This window comes from Balaenoptera physalus (genome assembly GCF_965194825.1).
Source record: "Balaenoptera physalus genome assembly, chromosome: 12".
Taxonomy (NCBI): domain Eukaryota; kingdom Metazoa; phylum Chordata; class Mammalia; order Artiodactyla; family Balaenopteridae; genus Balaenoptera; species Balaenoptera physalus.
The window spans coordinates 27,721,134-27,741,600 of NC_138897.1; the positions used below are offsets into that span (position 1 = coordinate 27,721,134).

The following is a 20,467-nucleotide window of genomic DNA, read 5'->3' on the forward strand; positions in this document are numbered from 1 at the left end:
TTCTTACTATAGAACTAACAATTTTTGCTGTATGTAGTTTTAGGCTACGTTGTGAGATATAGAATTAGTATAACCTTCTGGTTAATTGAATCTTTATCACAATCCTATCTGATGCTATCTAGCTTTTAACTGATAAATTTAGTCATTTATGTTTATTATAACTATTAACATGTCTGTTTGTCCTGCTTTTACTACGTCTTTCTATTTTCTTTTTTGATTAACTGATTGGTTGTGTTTTTTTTTTCTTGATAGTGATTTGGAAATTATACACTCTTTCTGGTTTTTTTAGTGGTTACTATTGAAATTTTAGCATACATACTTACTGTGACAAGACCTAAATTTAACCACCATCTCTAATTCCCTCTTAGACAAATCAAAAACCTTAGAAATTTCTAATGGTAATAACCCTGCATCTAGGTTGCATGCCAATTTTGAAAGTAGAGTATTTTAGCTCTACTTTAAATTATTTTTAAATTCACATATTATATGCTGTTGTTTTGTAGAGTCATATTCGTTCAGATTTACCTACCTGTTTGCCAGTGTGTTTGCTTGCCAATTCTTCTTGCATCTAAGACCTCTTTTCTGGTGTCAATTTTCTTCTTCCTCCTGAAGTACTATGCTTTAGAAGTTCCTTTGGTTAAGTAAGGTCTATTGGTGGTAAACTCTGTTTTTGTTAATTTGAAAATTATTTTATTGCATTTTCATTCTTGAAAGAAATTTCAGGATACAGAATTCTAGATTGAGTTCTAATGCCCCCACCCCCCAATATCCTCTGGCTTCTGTTAGTCCAATTGCCATCATCTGTCTTTTCTCTCTTGATGTTCTTAAGATCTCTGTCTTTGGCATTCTGATGATTCTCTTCAAAACGTCTAGGTGTGTCTGGGTTAGACAGAATGCCATGTTCTAAACCCATAAGTTCAGAATGTGGGTAGAGATGGAGAAGGTGTAGGAGAGAAGGTTAAATAAGGATCAAGTCCTGAAGAGGTAGTTAGTTTTTGTATTAAATTATAGATATTAATTACCTTTTATGTGATTGACCTTTTTTCCACAAGACAAATACAGGGTATTAATTTAGTATTCTAGTTAATTTGGTTCAGATGGAGAATTTACAATGTGCATAAGGAAATATGGTATTCAAAAAGGGTATGTGTATAGAGAAAAATGTTTGAGCTTTGGGCTAGTAAATTGGAATATGGATGATACCTACTTGGGAAGAGTTCTTAGAAGAGGTATTTCTTGATCTAAGATTTAATGAGATAGGCAGTGGGAAGAAAAGTGACATTCCTTGAGGGTAGTAATGCAGACAACCCTAAATGTGGGGCAAAGGAGGCTGTTGAACATTACAAAGAAGTCCCAGCCAGGGGACCTACTGTAGGAGATGTGATCTGCTCCCCCAGGTGGTGATTTTGTGCCCCTTCACTGGCATCCAGCAGACCTTCCCTTGCAGCAACTGGCTGGATGAGAAGAAGGCAGATGGGCTGATCGAGAGGCAGCTCTACGAGATGGTGTCTCTCAGGAAGAAGAGGCTGAAAAGTAGGTGGAGGGGCCCAGAGCCAGCAAAGGCCAGGATGTCAAACCACTGGGCACTCCTTCTTCTCAATTCTCCTCTGGAAAGGAAGGGAAAGGGTCCCCCAGGGACCTCAGTTCTCCAAGGTACAGACCACACAGAGTTACAGACGTGGCACCAAGGCTGATACTCCAGCAGCCCCAAATCGTTAAGTTGCTGTGATGGGCTGGTTGTTAAACTGAATGGTTGAACACAGTGCACTCTGAATGTACTGGCCACAGGGTGGGTGGAGTCAACTCTTCCCCCTATTTAAAACATACTAATAGACTCTCACCATTAAAAGGAACATTAAGGCACACTCTTTCAAATAGCAAGGAATCCTTGACTTCCCAAATTTAGTATTTGTTATAATGGGTTTCTGAGTGTAGGACACACCTGTATACAACCTGCACTTCAGTCCTGATCACCTTTGATTTGCTTGTCTTCCCCACTGGTAGCTTGAAAATCTCTTCACTTTTGAAGTTTATGGTACAACTTGACCTGTCTCTGCAGAATTCCCATGGTCCCTGTGGGTCTGGACGACCGACTTGAAGAAAGCTGGTACCAACTCTCCTATCTTCATCCAGATTTATGGGCAGAAGGGGCGGACAGATGAGATTCTCCTGAATCCCAACAACAAGTGGTTCAAACCTGGAATAATTGAGAAATTTAGGGTAGGAAGTGTGACAGAGTGGGAGGGAAGAAGGAGGAAGGGGTGTAAGAAGCATTTGTCATGGGATTCTGGTTTTCTAAGCCAGGTTTGGATCAAGTTTGAAGACAAAAAGGTAAAATAGAGTCCCTAGACCCCTGCAAGGAATGCCACATTTAATGTACGGGCAATGTACTGATGGGGTGCAGTTTAGATCTGGCCCTTCATCTGAATCACACAGTCCAGAACCAAGCATGGGAGAAGAAGCAAGTATGTAATGGCTTTGGACATTCAGGAGCCTGGTGACTTGGGGAATCATTGTAGAGCAGAGACCCTGAGCACAGTTAGTGTCAAACCAACCAATGTGGACTGAATTAGAGAGTGAGGAGCAAATTTAAAGGAAAGTATACATTTTGGAACATTTAAAAAGAAATTCAGCTTTAAATTTTCAGTATGTATATAAGCAGAGCAAGGCTTGTTTTGTCAACGGAAGTGCAGCTCTGACCTTTAGGTAAGAATAATTTGTAATTTGCAGCTCTCTTCTCAGAGCACCCCGTTGGCGCTTCTATTATACCTTCAGTTCATTGCTCTTTATGTATTTGTCTTCCTGGCTAGACTTTGAGCCCCTAGGGAAAGGGCATGACCACTGTATTGATCTTTTTGTCTGTTTCAGTGCCCAGCAGAGTCCTGAGGCCGTGGGCCTGTGCTAATTTGCAGGGCTGCCATATGGATTTTGTAATTGAAAGCTTATTGCTTGGAAGATTTTATTTAGTCTGGATCCTACTGTGGGTCAGTTATTTTTGTTCAGTTTCCCCAGCCCAGACTGAACCTTAGCTCTACATGGCTGTCTCTCCCTCATGTGCCATTGGTTAAAAGAGCACAAGAAGATAGAATATATGAGGGTGGTTTGAAGCAAACCCACCCTTGATGCTGAAGAAACAGCTCAAAGTGGGTACCCTCCTGGCAGGGGGTCAGCTATGAGGATAAACACATTTCACTTGGTTCTGTCCACTCAGACCTTGTTATCTCTCACCATAGATTGAGCTCCCAGACCTCGGCAGGTTTTATAAGATTCGGGCATGGCATAATAAAAGGAGTCCTGGTTCTGGATGGCATTTAGAAAGGGTGAGATGTACCATCTTGGGGGTTAGAAGGTGGTTGGGAGAGGAACCAAAATGGTCTCTTTCTAATGACCTCGTCTTGTTAGTTTGCCTTTATCTGTTGGGAGTGTGGGTGGGGAAGGGTTGTAGTGAGACCTAAATTTGGACACATGACACATGGACTTCCTGATGCGGACAGGACTTCCAAAGTAGACTAAGAAGTTGCTTAGGTTGCAGCAGGCTTGCACTGTGTCCTAATCACCTGGCTGCTAGGCAACTGTGGGTCTCCAGGGGACCAGAGGGATAAATATTAATCTGGCACTCCATCTTCCACAAGAGTCATCCCTAGGGGACGGCCTTGTCCTCCTTGAGATGAACTAGCAGAACGGGAACCTCAAGGCATGGACGAATATCTCTGGTACACCCACTTGCTCACTCCAGGGCTTCATTCCAGATGACCTTGATGAACACTCTGACCAAGGACAAGTATAACTTCAACTGCAATCGCTGGCTGGATGCCAATGAGGATGACAATGAGATCGTTAGGGAAATGACTGCTGAGGGTCCAACAGTACGGAGGATAATGGGCAGTAAGTATTGACTGGCTCTCATCCTGGGGGAGGTAATGGAACTCTTACTTGGTGTGCCAATGGGTGTCTAGCCCATGAGCTGGTAGTCTTGTCCACTATGCATCATCAAGCTCCCTCTGAATGAGGAATGGGTCTAGAAGGTCCTAGACTCAAGACCGGCTTGTAGGAGCCATCTCCAAGGCATGATGCTAAGGCTTTATGATGGGCATGGGTGAGAATGGGGAGATTTCTGGGTCTTCAGGTTGGCTATGAGGGGATGAGAAGAATCCACACTGAACAATATTTCTCCAGGCACTCCCTGAAATTAAAGGAAACATCCACTTCGAATTATGCATAAGATGGTCCTCAAAAAGGAAGGCTGGATCTGGGTTCTTACAGCCACACTTGACTGCTCCCTTATGAATCCTCTATTTCTTTTTGCGACTAGTAGAAGAGAGCTGAGCTTTTAATCTGGAGTCTAGCATCCACATTCAAAGAGGGAAAAGGAGATCATTTTGCCTCTAGGTTATACCACCAGAGTGCTGGCAAATACACGGCACATGTCCTAACCTTTTCCCTTGGCAGACATTACTGAGTAATCACAGCATTCTCTCCCATTTAGTCTGAAATGAGCTTCATAGCCCTCAATATAGCACTGCAAGCAAACATTAGCAATTGATCAGAATTGGCACTTAATATAATTAACCTATTTTCTATCCTTGTGGCTGTGCTTAATTTTTTTAAATAGTAAAATAACATTGCAAAATTACAAAAAGTAAATTACAATGTCACCCATAGTTCCAGTAGTCCTTCTAAGTATTTGGATAGTGTCACTTCTCAGGCATTTGCACACCCAGTAGAAGCTCTGTATATATATTTTTAAACAATTTGAACAGAGTTAAATACACAAAAACATAGAAACCCCAAACAGCAAATATCTAAAAAGGGATCATCCTGTTAGTCTAATTAGGCAATGCTTGCAATTAGTACTATTTTATGATTCTTCTTCATTTTTAATTAAAATGGACTATGGAATTAATTAAAATGGACTAATTAAAATGGACTATGGAATATTTGTGTTCAAAGGTCCTTAAAATAGACTGATGCAGATAAGGAAACTGAGGAAGTTCTTGCCCTGTTTATACAGTTAGAGACAGAGTGAGACCTAGAACAAGATCTCCTGCCTCATGGGTCAGCAAACTATACTCTGCCTTTTCACATTCAGCAGTATTTTCTTTGGCAACAAGGCTATCATCTCCCTGTAAATATGGTAAATAACATATGATTCCTGCCCACCCCCCAATTAGGACTCCATGTAACATGTATCCCACCAAGGCAGAAACACACCCGCTGTTACCTGATCTGCCCTCTTTATGTGCCAGAATTGAGCCTTCAGGTATGAACAATTGAAGAGATGGTCTTGGGATCTAACTGCTTTCTAAATCCTTCTAACCAGTTCTCATAATTTTAGTCCCTCACTCCCTATTTCTAAAGTTACCTGGTGCTGTCATTCCTGAGACATTTTGCAACCTTACTTCTCAAATTTCACAGCTGATAGCTCTGATCAATTCTCTCTGGTCTGTTAAGTCAGGGGACCTCAAACTTCAGCATTGTCACCTGAAGGGCTTCTTAAAACACAGATTGCTGGGGCTCACCCACAGATTTTCTAATTCAGTAGGTCTGGGGTGGGGAGCTCAGGAATTTGTCCAACAAATTTCTAGGGGCTGTCAGTGCTCCTGGTGCAGACCCACTGTGCTAAGGCACTGTGAAAAGCACACTTTTCTAGCTGTGCTCCAGCTTCTGAAATTTGGTTGCTGTTGTCTATATTCATCCCTTTCCCTGAGCCTTATTGGTGAAAATTTTTTGTTTGGTTAAATCTTTAAAATACCTGTATGCTATCGTTTTAGTGAGATTTTTTTCAGAGAGAAAGCTGCCATTTTTACTTAAATGTCCAGGATGTTCTTTTACCTCCATCTCCTCCTTACCTTGACGGAAGCATGGCTCCCCTCCCCCCAAAACCCAGTTTTCCGTCCTCACAACTGTGGGGCTAGCGGGAGGGGGCATTCTCCTGACTCCCTCTGCCCTTTCGGCCTTGAGGCTCACACCACCCACCATGTGGCCTCTGCCCTAGCTCATTTCCATCTTCTGTTCACTCTGGACATGTTCCTCTTTTGCAAGGTGCCCCCTGGTCATTCTCTAGACCCCTCAACTCCTACCATTGTTCTAGGACAGTGAACTAGTCTGCTTGGGCTGCCATAACAAAATACCACAGACTGGGGGGCTGAAACAACATAAATTTATTTTCTCACAGTTCTGGAGGCTAGAAGCCCAAGATCAAGGTGTTGGCAGATTGGCTTTCTCCTGAGACCTCTCTCCTTGCCTTGAAAATGACCATCTTCTCACTGTGTCCTCACATGATCTTTCCCCTGTGTGTGTGCTCATGTCTATGTCCTAATCTCTTCTTATAAGGACATCAATCATATTGGATTAGGGCCCACACATACGACCTCATTTTACTTTATTTACTTCTTTAAAGATCCTACTTCCAAATACATTGTGAGGTACTGGGGGGTTATGACTTCAACATATGGATTTGGTGGGGGGGACACAATTCAGCCCATAACAGATAGTGTCTCTGAAAGTATGCTCAAGGTCCCATTTATATAAAAATTGCCTAGAGTGTTTGTTAAAATGAAGATCCCTGGGCCCAATTCCAGATATACTGACTAGGCTCTCTGAGGGCTATGCCTGGTAATCGGTACTTTTATCAAGCACACCAAGTAATTTTTGCGCATATCAAAACCTGAGAGCTTTTTTTCTGCTTCCATCAACGTCCATGTGGAAAACCCATTCATCCACGTGCTGGTCCTCATCCACTTTGCTCACCTCCACCTCCCTCCCATGCAACCAGCCACTCCCCAGTACCTCACTTGGGCTCATCCCACAAAGCTGCTCCTCTGAACTCTGACTCAGTCCCCACCTCTGACTCAGGCTCCTGCCCTCCCAGGCCTCTCATGACCTTGATGACACTCACACCACCCTTGAACTTGAACGCCATCCAGTTCCTTCCTCCCCACGTTTCTCCTGCTCTGTCAAGGACCTGTGGGTGTGTGGAGGATGTATTTCAGGGACAAGCCGTTAAGAACTCATCCAGGGGAAAGAAAAAGTGGTCCTGAAATTGGGCAGGGTTCAGGTAGACTGCGGAGGAGGACATAAATTCAAGAAACACTCTGAAGGTGGAACTGGTAGGAGTTGAATGAATGCTGTAGACACAGGAGGGAGGTAAACTTCCTACTGAGCAAGATGGGAGAAACTTTGTTCAGGCATTCGAGCTAGGTCTTCCATGGTAGGGATTTGATAGATAAGGAGAGATCACGGTGGGAGGGGCGGGGAGGAAGAGCATTTCTATAGGTTACATACAAAAACACCCTTGAAACATTTTAAACAGTGTATAAGATATGGGGCTATCATAGCTGTCTTTTGTTTGTTTTTGCCTTCTGTGATACTATTAAAGAACAACTGCAATTTAAAAAAATTCTCTAATGACTAGTATTGGATTGAAGTGAGATAAGCTGGGATCTGGCACCATTTACTGGAGTGTTTGAACCTCTAGCAACAGAATACAAAGAAACTATAAGGGACTAAAAATAACTGCAGTTGGGGGCAATTATAAGATACAAAAAGACCACAAACCAACTGCCATTCCCGAGGTACCGGGAGCGAAAGCGTAATCCCTGCACACAGCACCACCAAGGGTGTGGACAGACACCTAAGCCGCCCCTCCAGCCTGACCACCGATCCGCCCCCACCCTCACCCCATTTAAGGGACCAGCTCGCCCTCCTCAGAGAGCAAGCAAGGGCACCTCTTACTTGTTTTCACTCCCTCGTGCTGTGGCACGAGTCCCAGTAAAGCTTTGCCTGAATTTCTCTTCTGGCCTCTTATCAATTTCTATTGATTAACGAGTTCAAGGACCCATGTCAGTGACAGAAGGGCTGTCTGTCCTGGCTATAAGGGCAGTTTAATGCCTTCTGGGGGTTCTTGGCAGTACTTCGGAGCCCATATCAACTCTAATTTCTTTCCCCCAACTGTTCTTTCTGGCCCACATAAATTCCTCTTGTTCTTGGAACACTCCCATGTCCTCACTCACCTCTACAGGAACTCAAATCTCCTTTTCTGGTCTGGATGCTTCTTTGTAACAGTAAATAGAGCTGGTGGCAACATCTCACTTCCCCAGTTGGTACCAAGGTATACCAAGGTATACCAAGGTATGATGTGCAGGGCTTCCTGAAAATCCCTTCAGTGGAGAGTCTTGGACTCATGTAAAATGAGTAAATACCAATTTAAAACCAATTCTCTAAGTTTGAAATTGTGTACTCCTAGTTTACTTAAAAAATAAGGGCCAGTCAAACAAGCAATTAACACCACATCTGAGAGCCAAGATGCCTTTGGGGGTGATTGCACTGATTAACACAGACCAGGAGACAAGACAAAACACTCAACAGCCCACAACTTATCTCCACCTTGCCTTTCCCTCAGGAGCTATGTGAGATAGTAAAACCAATGAGATCTGCATTCTCCACTGCATGCCCAGCAGAAGGGATTACATACCACTGATGAGCGGCAAGAGACCACTGGACTCAAGTGCTGAAAACTGTAACTTCTTGCTAATCAGGCTGAGCCGTAATTTTAAAATTAAAGTACAAGAGGCTCTAGTACTCACCCATCTGTTTAAAGTCTTTCACTGCCGATGGCTAATATAATTATTTTTAATTGTCCACAGACTTCTTGCCAGGAAGGTGCTTAGAACGTCAGTGGCAGGTGGGCTGGGAGTGGCCCCTAGAGAGAATTGGGACCCCTGACAATGTCCAGCCAATAGGACCTTCGAGCTCCTGAACAAAGGGGACTGGAATTCCCAGGCATAGAGATTTCTAAATTTCCTCATCAGCTTGCCTCTGGGAATGGCCTAATAGATACAGCCCAGAAAGGCAAAACCGAACTTCATCAAAAGTCAGAATGAAGTGAGACTGGTGCCCTCCCTTCCCTTTTGTGCTTCCACGTTTCAGTACTCACTCCAGTTAATGCTCTTTGTTCCTCTTACTGTTAACACAGCCTATCATTGGGAGCTTAACACAAAAGCATCAGCTTCATTTATGCGAAGGCTAAAAGTTTAAAATATTTATCTTCTGAATTTTAACAGAGTTGATTGGAGAGGCAGCAGTGGTTGAATTTCAGGTGCTGTCCCTCTGAAGAGGCAGTGTTGGGAGCAGGAGACTTTACCAGCCCCATTCAGGCAGGTCTGTGGATAACCAGTTATCCCTGACCTTTTCTTCTAACAAATGCTTTTGCTATAGACACTATATATTCAGACCCACATATTTAAAGGTCAAATTTAATTTTCAGATGTCTTCATATCTCCAAATAAAAATGGGTATATAACTGAAAAATTAAATTAAACTTACTGATGATTTGTCTCATTCCTCATGTACTTTATCTTCATTTTAGGTGGACCACCAATGAGTAGTGTCCATTTTTTAAAACAGCTTTATTGAGGTATTCATTTTCCATACAATTCATTTATTTAAAGTATTCAGTGGCTTTTAGTATATTGATAGAGTCATGTATCCATGACCACTATCAAATTCCAGACCATTTTCATTGCATACCCATACCCATTAGCACTCACACCCATTCCCCCACCTCACTCCTTATCTCTGTACTTACCCATCTGTTTAAACCAATAATCTATTTTTTGTCTCTGTAGATTTGCTTGTTCTCGACATTTCATATAAATGCAATCATTTAATATATGACTCTTTGTATCTGTTTCTTTCACTTAGCATAATGTTTTTAATGTCCATTCACCTTGTAGCATGCATCTGTATTTCATTTCTTTTAAATGCTGAATAATATTTCACTGTATGGATATACCACATTCAACTGTTAATGGACATTTGGGTTGTTTCTACTTTTTGGCTATTATGAATAATGTGGCTATGAATATTCATGTAAAGTTTTTGTGTGGACATATGTTTTCAGTTCTCTTGGATATATACCTATGAGCTGAATTGCTGGCTGTATGGTAATGCTGTTTTGAGTTTTGAGAAACTATCATACTATTTTTCAAACAGCTGCACCGTTTTGCATTTCCATCAGCAATGTATGAGAGTTCCAATTTCTCTACATCCTTGCCAACACTTGTTATTCTTCTTTATTATTCTTTTTTGCTATTGTTTTAGCTATTCTGGGTTCCTTGAAATTCCATATGTATTTTAGAGATGACTTGTCAATTTCTACAAAGAAATCATTTAAGATTGTGATGGAGATTGCATTTTATCTGTAGATCAGTTTGGGAAGTATTGCCATCTTAACAATATTGTCTTCCAGTGAACATCTTTAATTTCTTTCAACAGTTTTTTAGTTTTCAGAGCTTAAGTTTTTCACTTTTTTTTTTTACTGAGGTATAATTGACTTACAATGTTATATTTAGTTTCAGGTGTACAACATAATGATTCAATATTTGTATATATTGCAAAGTGATCACCACAGTAAGTCTAGTTAAAATCCATCACAACACGTTGTTACATAATTTTTTTCTTGTGATGAGAACTTTTAAGATCTACTGTATTAGCATTTTCAAATATGCAATATAGTATTATTAACCATATTTGCCATGCTGTACATTACATCTCCATGACTTATTAATTGGTTTTCACTTGTTTTTTTAAAATTTATTCATAACTATTTTATTCTTTTTGATACTATTTTGAATGGAAATGTTTTCTTAATTTTATTTTCAGATTGTTCATTGAAAGGTAATAGAAATACAGTTGATTTTGTTATATTGATCTTGTACTCCACAACTTTGCTGAACTGTTATTAGTTCTAATGGTTTTTAGTGAATTCCTTATGATTTTCAATATACAAGATCATGTCATCCATGAAGAGAGATAGTTTTACTTCTTTCCAATCTGGATACCTAATTGCCTTGGCTAAAACCTCCAATACCATGTTGAATAGAAGTGGTGGGAGCAGAGATCCTTGTCTTGTTCCTGATCTTAGGGGGAAAGCATCCACTCTTTCACCATTAAATTTGATGTCAGCTGTGGGTATTTCATAGATGACTTTTATGGGTTGATGAAGTTCCCTTTTATTCTTAGTTTGCTGATTTTTCATCAAGAAAGAGTGTTGAATTTTGTCAAATGCTTTTTCTGAGCCTATTGAGATGATCATGTGATTTTTGTTTTTTTATTCTATTGATATGATATATTACATTACTTGATTTTCAGAAATTTAACTTGTATCCCTGGGATAGATCCTACCTTGCCATGGTGTATAGTTCTTTTTTATGGGGCTGGATTTGTTTTGCTAATATTTTTTTGAGAATTTTTGCATCTGTATTCATAACATTGGTCTGTAGTTTTCTTTTCTTGTGGTATCTTTGTCTGGTTTTGGAGCAGGGATATGCTAGCCTCACAAAATGAGTGCGGAAGTATTTCCTTCTACTTTATTTGAGAAGAATTGGTATTAATTCTTCTTTACATGTTTGGTAAAATTCAGTAGTGAAGACATCTAGGCCTGGGTTTTTCTTCATGTGTAGTTTTCTGAATTCTGATTCAATCTTTTACTTGTTATAAATTTATTCCTATTGTCTATTTCTTCTTGAGCCATCCTTTTACTCTCAACCTATTTGTGTCTGAATGTAAAGTGTGTCTCTTCCATATATCAGATAGTTAGATGCATTATTTATTCTGCCAATCTCTGTGTAATAAGGAATATGACTTCTTTTTCATATTTGACTGCTGACAGCTTTCCAGTTACACCAGTAGCTTTCTGCCTCATGTCTGGGCAATTTGGTAAGAAAGCCTGGATGCTCCCTTCCTTCACACTTGTGGAAAGTTCAAGCCATACAAGGACCCATGTGAAGAAAATCTCACCCCTTAACCACCATAAAATGTCAAACCAGTCATCCCTCTCTGCTGTCTCCAGCCATTTTTGGACCTGCTTGAGGGCCTATCATGCTCTCCCCAGAACTCCTCATTATGTGAATAATCATTTTATATTCACTCTTGGTACATGCGTGGTATCATCAGCCTTGATAGCTGAGCAAATTTGGAGTAGGGAGACCCATCCTGTCTCTGCAGGATTACCACATTTTGCCTTTTGATTGAAATATTTAGTCCATTTACATTTAATGTAACTACTAATAAGGCAAGATTTATGTCTGCCATTTTGCTGTTTGCTTTCCATATATCTTGTCTTTTTTTGTTGTTTCTTTATTCTTCTTTCTTTTGTGGTAAATAGATATTTTCTAGAATACCATTTTAGTTCCCTTGTTTCTTTTAATATATATACATATTATATATATATATATATATATATATATATATATATATATAGAGAGAGAGAGAGAGAGAGAGAGAGAGAGAGAGAGAGAGAGAGTTATTTTCTTAGTAGGAAGAATTACACTTAGGGAATTATACCAGGGAATTACAATTAACATCTTAACTTATAACATTCTAGTTCAGATTAATACCATCTTAATTTCAGTAATATACAAAAACTCTGCTCCAGTGTAGGTTTGTTTCTTTTCACTTCCTTTGTGCTATATTGCCATACAGATTATATCTTTGTACATTATAAACCCACCAATGCAGTTTTATATTTATTGCTTTATGCAGTTGTCTTTTATATAAGATTTGAGAGGAAAAGAGTTACAAACAAAAATTAAAGTATACTGTCTATATATTTACCTAAGTCATTGCTTTTCCTGGTTCTCTTTATGTCTTTGGGTGTGTTCAAGTTACTGTCTAATGTCCAATGTGAAGGACTCCCTTTAGTATTTCTTGTAGAGCAGGTCTGATGGTGATGAATTCTTTTATTTTTGTTTATCTGGGAATGCCTTAATATTCCCTTCATTTAAAAAAAATAGACTTTTTAGAGCAGTTTTAGGTTCAGAGCAAAATCCCTCTGCTTCACTGACTGCTGCTTCTCATCTGAGTTGCTGGCTTCTCCTGGGCTTGACCTCTAATGTTGGTATCCCTCTATAGTCCTTGTCTGCATCCTCTCCATAGGGGATCCCATCTGGTCCTGTGACTTTCAATGGAATCTATATGCCTATGATAAACAAAGTCAGGTCAACACTCCTGACCCTCCACACACATATTCAACTGCCATCTTGACCTCTTTTTATGATCATCTAATAAACATCTCAAATTTGTAATGAACAAACAACCATTGATTTTTATCTCCAAACCCATCATTCTCCCCAAGTGTCCCTACGTCTTGTTGCCAACACTATTCACCTAGTTGCCCAAGCCAGAAACCCAGGAATCATCCCTGGTTCCTCTCTTTCCCTCAATTACCTATCCAGTCCATCACCAAGTACTGTTGTTTGTACCTCAAAAATATATCTCTAATCTACCGACTTCTCTCCATCTCCACCGGACCCCCAGTCCTAGGCATCCTCCTCTCTTTTCTAGACTACTGTAATTATTCCACTAACTGGCCTCTCTGATTCACTCTTTCTTCCCCTACCATCAGTTCTCCACATGGCAGCCAAATGCTCTTTAAAACATAGATCAGACTAAGTTACTTCCTTGCTTAAAGTCCTTTAAAGGCTTCCTGTTGTATTAAAAACAAAAGCACAAAGGAAGCCACATGTCTTACCTTGACCTGTCACACATCACCGGTCTTAACCCTGTCCACCTCTGGGCCTCATTTCATCCCCTCCTTCTCCCTCCACTCCAGCCATATTGGCCTTCTCTCTGCTCCTGAAACATAGCTGCTCATCTCCACATTGGGGCTTCACACTTACCAGCACCCTCTTCTCTCACTGTGCCTGTGGCTGGCTCCTATTACCAACATTTTAGTCCAAGCCTTGCCTCCTTGCAGCAAGCTTTTCTGCATCTCTAAATCATCTTCACCCCCTTACTGCACACCTCCCTACTTCCATCACACCCTATGGCATCACTCCATTATACTATCTTTGTTACAGATACAACTCAGAAATTTTCCTGTTCATGATTTATGATTTTACTGTCCATCTCTCCTCTCCACTCTTCCATTCTCAACTTTCATATAAGTGCCATTGAACAGGAGTCTGTTTGTCTTGCTCACTGCTGAATCCCTGCACCTATAATAATGCCTGCCACTTACTAGGCTTCAGTAAACAGATATTGGGCAAAGGAATGAATGAATGAATGAATGAATTTCACTTTTAGCTTAGGAAGTAAGGCCTTATGTGCCAGATGCAGGTTTGCCTGCTCCACTGTACATTTTCAACATGGGAAGAAGATGCTGCCCTTCCCACAGCAGCTGCACTTTGTGCCTTTCTGTCTGCTTCTCTTCCTGGCATGTCCATAGCACTGGGGAGTTCTGAAGAGAAGGGAAGGCTCAGTTCTGGTTCAAAAGAAAAGTTATCTTACTTTTCTTAAGAAGACAGGACTCATGAATTGGAGGACAACCTAAGGCAAAAAGTCTACTGGGTTGGATGGAATCAAGTGCCAAAATGTTTGAATTAGACCCGTGGTCCCCAAACACTGCCAACTCCACCAGAATCCCCTGTGGGAGCTTGTAAATAATGCAGTTTTAGTGGTTCCGCTCTGGAAACTAAGATTTGGGAAGTCTGAGGTGGTGCTCAGGAATCTGAATTCTTATAAAAGTTTCCCATGGGATTCTGACAATTAGCCAGGATTGGGAACCTCTGGTCTGTCTGGGACAAGGGATTTGCAGATGAGCTGGCCCTTGACTGGTGTGAGGCAGCTGGCGGAATGAGCAAGGTCAGCCCAGATGAGAGCCGGGGGGAGAGGGGGAGGCAGTGCTCAGAGGTGGGGAGCAGCAGGGCCAGTGCTGGGAGCAGGGGGCTGCCAGCCAGTTGTGTCCCTCTCTCTGCCTGCCAGTGGCCCGGTACCGTGTGACAGTGTGCACTGGGGAACTTGAAGGTGCGGGAACGGATGCCAACGTCTACCTCTGCCTTTTTGGTGACGTGGGGGACACGGGGGAGCGGCTGCTCTACAACTGCAGGAATAACACCGACCTGTTTGAGAAGGGCAACGTAAGTTGCAGCAGTGCACCTCCCTCAGCCCCGCCCCACCCCTTTCCACTCCCTTGTCTTACCTGTTCTAAGTAAAGCTGATCGCTGGTACTGGTGCCTCGGCCAACAGAGAAGCTGTCTCTGGGTGTGGGAACAGGGAACTACATGCATGACAGCCACCAGGCTCCTAAGACTGGGAGTTGGAGAGCCACCTTAGAGAGGTCACGGTCCCCTTCCCACACCTTAGCTTTGAGAAGAGGGCAGAGCAGGAAGACACCTGGGGTGGGCAGGGAAGGAAGCTGGGCACCTTATGTGTGGACTGAAGGTCCCAGGCATGCAGAAAGCTGGGACACCTGAAGGAACATTGCTTCTCCACTAGGCATGACCACTGGAGGCAACTTGTTCGTTTCCTTTTTGAAAGAGAAATCTGGAAAGACGCTAAACATGGAAGTGGGAGAACTGGGTTCTATTCCTAGCCTCATTACAAACGTGCTGAATGTTCCCTTTGGTTTCCCCAACCATCACCTGGATTTACTGGGTAGGCTGTGTGAAACAATGGGGAAAGAGTCAGGAGGATCGGGGCCAGACCCTCCATTCTCTGAGCCTCAGTTTCCTTGCGTCTGAAATGGGGGAAAGGATGCCTACCTGTGGCTGGCTGTTGTGAGGATTAGAGATGACAGATATACTGCCTGCTAGCAGACCTGACCCTCAGCACACAGTAGGTGCTCAGTTAAGGGTCATAGTTCAATAATGTGAGACCCAAGTTTGCTCATCAGGTGAAGAGATTTGGTAAGCTTTGGTCCTCTCCTTCCTCTGCCACCTCTTCCTTAGCAAGGGCAGGGCAAGCCCTGGAATTCAAGTGGAGGTCTTTCTCCACCATTTCCTACTCTTTTCTTTCTACATCTTCTGATTCCTTTCTTCATGAATTCCACCCTCGAGTTCCTATTCCCAGAGGGCCCCAGGTACACTTGTGTAGACTTGGCAACTCTGCAGCCCCTGCTGCATTCCTGCTGCTTCACTGGCAGGCAAAACTGTGAAATTAATAAGACTACTGGTCCCCCTAATCATTCCCTTTCTCAAAAGGGAGCCAGTGTCCTTCTGCAGCAAGGAGCCAGAGGAGATTAACCAAGGAATTAATTCATGATAAATGGTTAGTGGCTGATAACAGCTTAATATATTAATCCTCCTAGGGGATTTGCCTTTTAAAAGGACATCACAGGGAATGGCCATTGTTTATCCAAAAATGCAGACCTCAGTTGTTGAGAACTTGACATCAAACATAGTCCAGTGGGAGAAATTGAGGGAGAGGTGCAATCTGTTCCTCATGGGTAGCCCCTGGCCCATCTGTGAAAGACCAATAGCCCAACCCATTGGCTATGGCTTTTAGGATTTCTGGGCCTGTGTCTTCCTTTGGTGTTTGGGTCCCAAGGGAGCCACCATCTAACTGGCCTTGCTGTCTTCCCCACAAAGGCCGATGAGTTCACCATTGAGTCCGTCACCATGCGGAAGGTAAGGCGGGTGAGGATCAGACACGACGGCAAAGGCAGCGGCAGTGGCTGGTTCCTGGAGCGGGTGCTGGTGAGAGAGGAGGGGCAGCCCGAGAGCGACAATGTGGAGTTCCCTTGTCTCAGGTACATGAGTCCTGTCTGTTTTGATTTTCTCCAGCTTAGGTTATGGGCCTTAGTTTTGGGAAGACTCAGCCTATTCCAGGTGCAGGGAACAAGATAGTAGCTTAAGGATATAGCCGGTGCAAAAAAAGAGGTGGCCCTGCTGGTGGCACTTAGACCTGGGCCTCATATCCCCGTTGCCCCCAACACACACAGGTGATGGAACAGCAGCATTGGGTGTCCCAGTGTGGTGCTATTAAGTCTATTAATTACCAAAATGTTGGCATTTTTCAATGATAAAATATGACAACTTCAGACTTTAACTGAGAGTTACCTCAGAGGCTTTGTTACATGCTGAACTAAACTTTTGAATTAAAGGTGGTTTTTTCCCCATTTGGATGGCCTTCTACCACAGATTTTCCCTTTTAATATCTTGTCAAGATATTTTACTTTGTTTTCATTTCCTTACCCCAGCTTACTAGTGAGGTAAAGTTTCTTTTCTCTTTTGCCTTAAGCATTTGGATTTCTTTCACAGCCCGTTTGGGCTCTATCAGATGTTCCTGATAGAGACATTTCTATAATGAGGAGCAATACCAGCGTTTTTTGTGCTGTCTGGTTGGCCATTCCCATTCACCCATAGCAATGTCTGGGAGGTGCACGCTTAACTGGAGCTTTGGATCAACTAGGCTCTGCAAATCCCAGGCCCAAGCTGAGTCTTGCACCTATGGATGAGGTGCTGCATGTCCAAGGTCACTTCCTTAGGGCTGGTCCAGGCTTCTTGCTTAAGGACAGCCCTCCTTGGAGTGGGTGGGGGCAGGTTGCCTAACAGCCCGGCAGCGAATGCATTGCTCTTTCTCTACCAGGCACACAGACGCACTCGTGCACACATGTGCATGCAGACACATTTACTACAGTTGATTTGCTTACCACCACACCAGCCCAGGAAGAGCAGTTTCCCAGCTATGGAGGGCCACTGGGGCAATCCCAGGGCACAATGATTGTGAAATGTTTTGTCCATGACAAAGGCATCTACAGTCTTCAAAGTATGGCCACTGTTAGTATTAAGAGGATTACATTGGAAAGATAGGTAATGATGCAGGCAGTTCCAAGTCAGTGGCACTAATAGACAGAAAGAGGCTCCAAGTAAGGGTTGGGGAGCCAGGGAAGGCTTCCCAAGAGAGGCAGAACAGGACCTGGGCCTGGAAGGAAGATCAGAGAGTGAATGGATGGTGAAGAGAAGGGAGGGTGACTCATCCAGGCTGGAGAAGTGGTGAGAGGCAGGGGACTGAGGAAGTGGTTCGCAGAGGTTGGTGAGGGCTGCCTGGCACATGGGGAGGGAGCACGAAGAAGGAGGGGGTGGGAGAGTTCTGGTCTCTCTTCAACACTGACCCGTTTGCTCCCTGCTGGACCCGGAGGCTGCCTGGCTGGGATGCTGGATGGAGCAGCCTTCCTTGTTTTATTCCCATCCACTCAAAAGATATTTATGAAGCATTTATATACGCTTGCTCCCTGTCCTCATGAAGTTTGTTGTCTGGAGGGGAACTAAACAATAAGCAAACGAATACACTAAGAAAGCCACAATTGCTAACTTTGAGGAGTGGGCTGGAGGAAACGCACAGTGGTGGCAGCAGCTGCTGGAGAGGCCACACTGAGATGAAGAGGGTGGGTCAGAGATGGAGAAGGTGGGTGGGTCTGTCTTCATGGGGACACTTAGGCTGACTTCTTGCAGGATGAAAAGGAGAGTGCCAGGGGAAAGAGCTTGAGGGTTCTAGAGCTCAATGAGACCAAAACAGGTGGATGAAGGAGAAAGCCACCCAGTGGGGTCAGAGGTGGGCAGAGGCCCATATCAGGAGGGCTTGGTGGGGTTCTTCCATTTTAGGTGGTTCCCTCTGGCTTCTAGGTGGAAGACAGGTGGTAGGGAGTCCAGAGAGGAAACAGAATGGCAGGAGGTGTTGTGGGGTCCATGGCGGTATGTATTAGTTTGCTAGGGCTGCTGTAACAATGTACCACAAACAGTGGCTTAAACAACAGAATTCTGCCTCACAGTTCTGGAGGCCAGAAGTCCAAACTCAAGGTGTCGGCAGGACCATGCTCCTCTGAAGGAGCTCTGAACAGGGTCTGCTCCATGCCTCTCAGCTTGTGGTAACCGCAGGCGTTCCTGGGCTTGTAGATGGCCATCTTCTTGCTCTGTCTTCACATTGTCTTCCCTCTGTATGTGTCTGTCTCTGTGTCCAGATTTCCACTTTTTATAAGGATATCAGTCATTTTAGATGAGGGCCCACCTTAATGACCTCATTTTAACTCAATTACCTCTGTGAGGACACTATTTCCAAATAAAGTCACATTCTGAGGTACTAAGGTTAAGGCTTCAACAGATCTTTTCTTGGGGGGCGGGGACACAATTCAGCTCGTAACTTGGCAGACTGGCCCCAGGTGGTGGCAGCGAAGGCGGGGGCAAGGGCTACACCACAGGTGGATCCTGGAGGTGGAGTTCATAGGACCTGCCACTAAGAGAGAGGAGAATTGGAGACCCCAGGTCTCTGCCTTCAGTAGGTGGGCAGAGGTCACCCTCTCTACCGAAATGGGGAGCCTGGGGAGCAAGGGCTGAGGGTTGGGGAATGGGTGGACTCTGCAGGTCCAGTGGGGCCATGTTAGTTTTGAGATGCTTGTGCATCAAGTAGGCAGAGTCAGGCCTTGAGAAATAAAATCAGGAAATGAGAGCATAGAGATGGAATTTAAAGTCAGGGAAATGGAGAGGATCCTTTAGGGAGAGTGTGGATAAAGAAAATGAGGACTGAGTCCTGGGACAAGTAAGGAAGAAGAGGGGGAATGTGAAAATGGGATGAGGAAGAAGTCTGAGTGTCCACACTGCCTGAATTGCCATGAGCGTGGTGCAAGGGCCAGGAATCTGGCCACCTACCTGCTATGTGACTTTGGGCAAAGCTCTTAACTTCTCTGGCCTTCTGTGCCTTCCCAACCAGCAAGTGTCTTACAGTGATTATGAGGGTGAAATCCAGTTACACTTTGAAAGGAGCCAAGTCTGCTGATGACACAGGTGATTCTGTTGCTGCTGCTGATTGTAGGGCCGACTAGGAGCTGAAGCCTCTGACATACCCCAGGGCTCTCCACGTCCCCAAACACTTAAGAGTTCACACATTTTTTAGAAAATGGATTCTTTTTTTTTTTTTTCCCTGATCTATAGTAGGTCCTTGTTGGTTATCCTTTTTAAATACAGCAGCATGTACATGTCAATCCCAAACTCCCTAACTATCCCTTCCCTCCACCCTTCCTCTCCGGTAACCATAACTTCATTCTCTAAGTCTGTGAGTCCGTTTCTGTTTTGTAAATACATTCATTTGTATCATTTCTTTTTAGATTCCTCATATAGGCGATATCATACGATATTTCTCTTTCTCTGTCTGACTTACTTCATTCAGTATGACAATCTCTAAGTCCATCCATGTTGCTACAAATTGCATTAATTCATTCTTTTTTATAGCTGAGTAATATTCCATTGTGTATACATATCACATCTTCTCTATCCATTCGTCCATCGATGGACATTTAGGTTGCTTCCATGTCTTGGCTATTGTAAACAGTGCTGCAATGAACATTGGGGTGCATGTATCCTTTCGAACCATGTTTTTCTCCAGATAAATGCCCAGGAGCGGGATTGCAGGGTCATATGGTAGCTCTATTTTTAGTTTTTTAAGGAAACTCCATACTGTTCTCCAGAGTGGCTGTACCAATTTACATTCCCACCAACAGTGTAGGAGGGTTCCTTTCTCTCCACACCCTCTCCAGCATTTATTGTTTGTGGATTTTTTGATGATGGCCATTTTGAGTGGTGTGAGGTGATATCTCACTGTAGTTTTGATTTGCATTTCTTTAATCATTAGTGATGGTGAACATTTTTTCATGTGCCTCTTGCCATCCATATGTCTTCCTTGGAAAAATGTCTAT

At 43.1% G+C, this 20,467-nt stretch overlaps 1 protein-coding gene across 1 annotated transcript in view; it reads left to right on the plus strand.

Annotated features, from left to right (window-relative positions):
- LOXHD1 (lipoxygenase homology PLAT domains 1) overlaps window positions 1-20,467 on the plus strand; it is a 226,254-nt gene that overhangs the window by 86,942 nt on the left and 118,845 nt on the right. Inside the window, exons 9-14 of the mRNA XM_082416684.1 lie at window positions 1,398-1,533; window positions 2,060-2,220; window positions 3,234-3,320; window positions 3,750-3,885; window positions 14,764-14,918; window positions 16,368-16,528. Coding sequence (XP_082272810.1) covers window positions 1,398-1,533; window positions 2,060-2,220; window positions 3,234-3,320; window positions 3,750-3,885; window positions 14,764-14,918; window positions 16,368-16,528 — 836 coding nt within the window. The remainder of the gene's footprint in view (window positions 1-1,397; window positions 1,534-2,059; window positions 2,221-3,233; window positions 3,321-3,749; window positions 3,886-14,763; window positions 14,919-16,367; window positions 16,529-20,467) is intronic.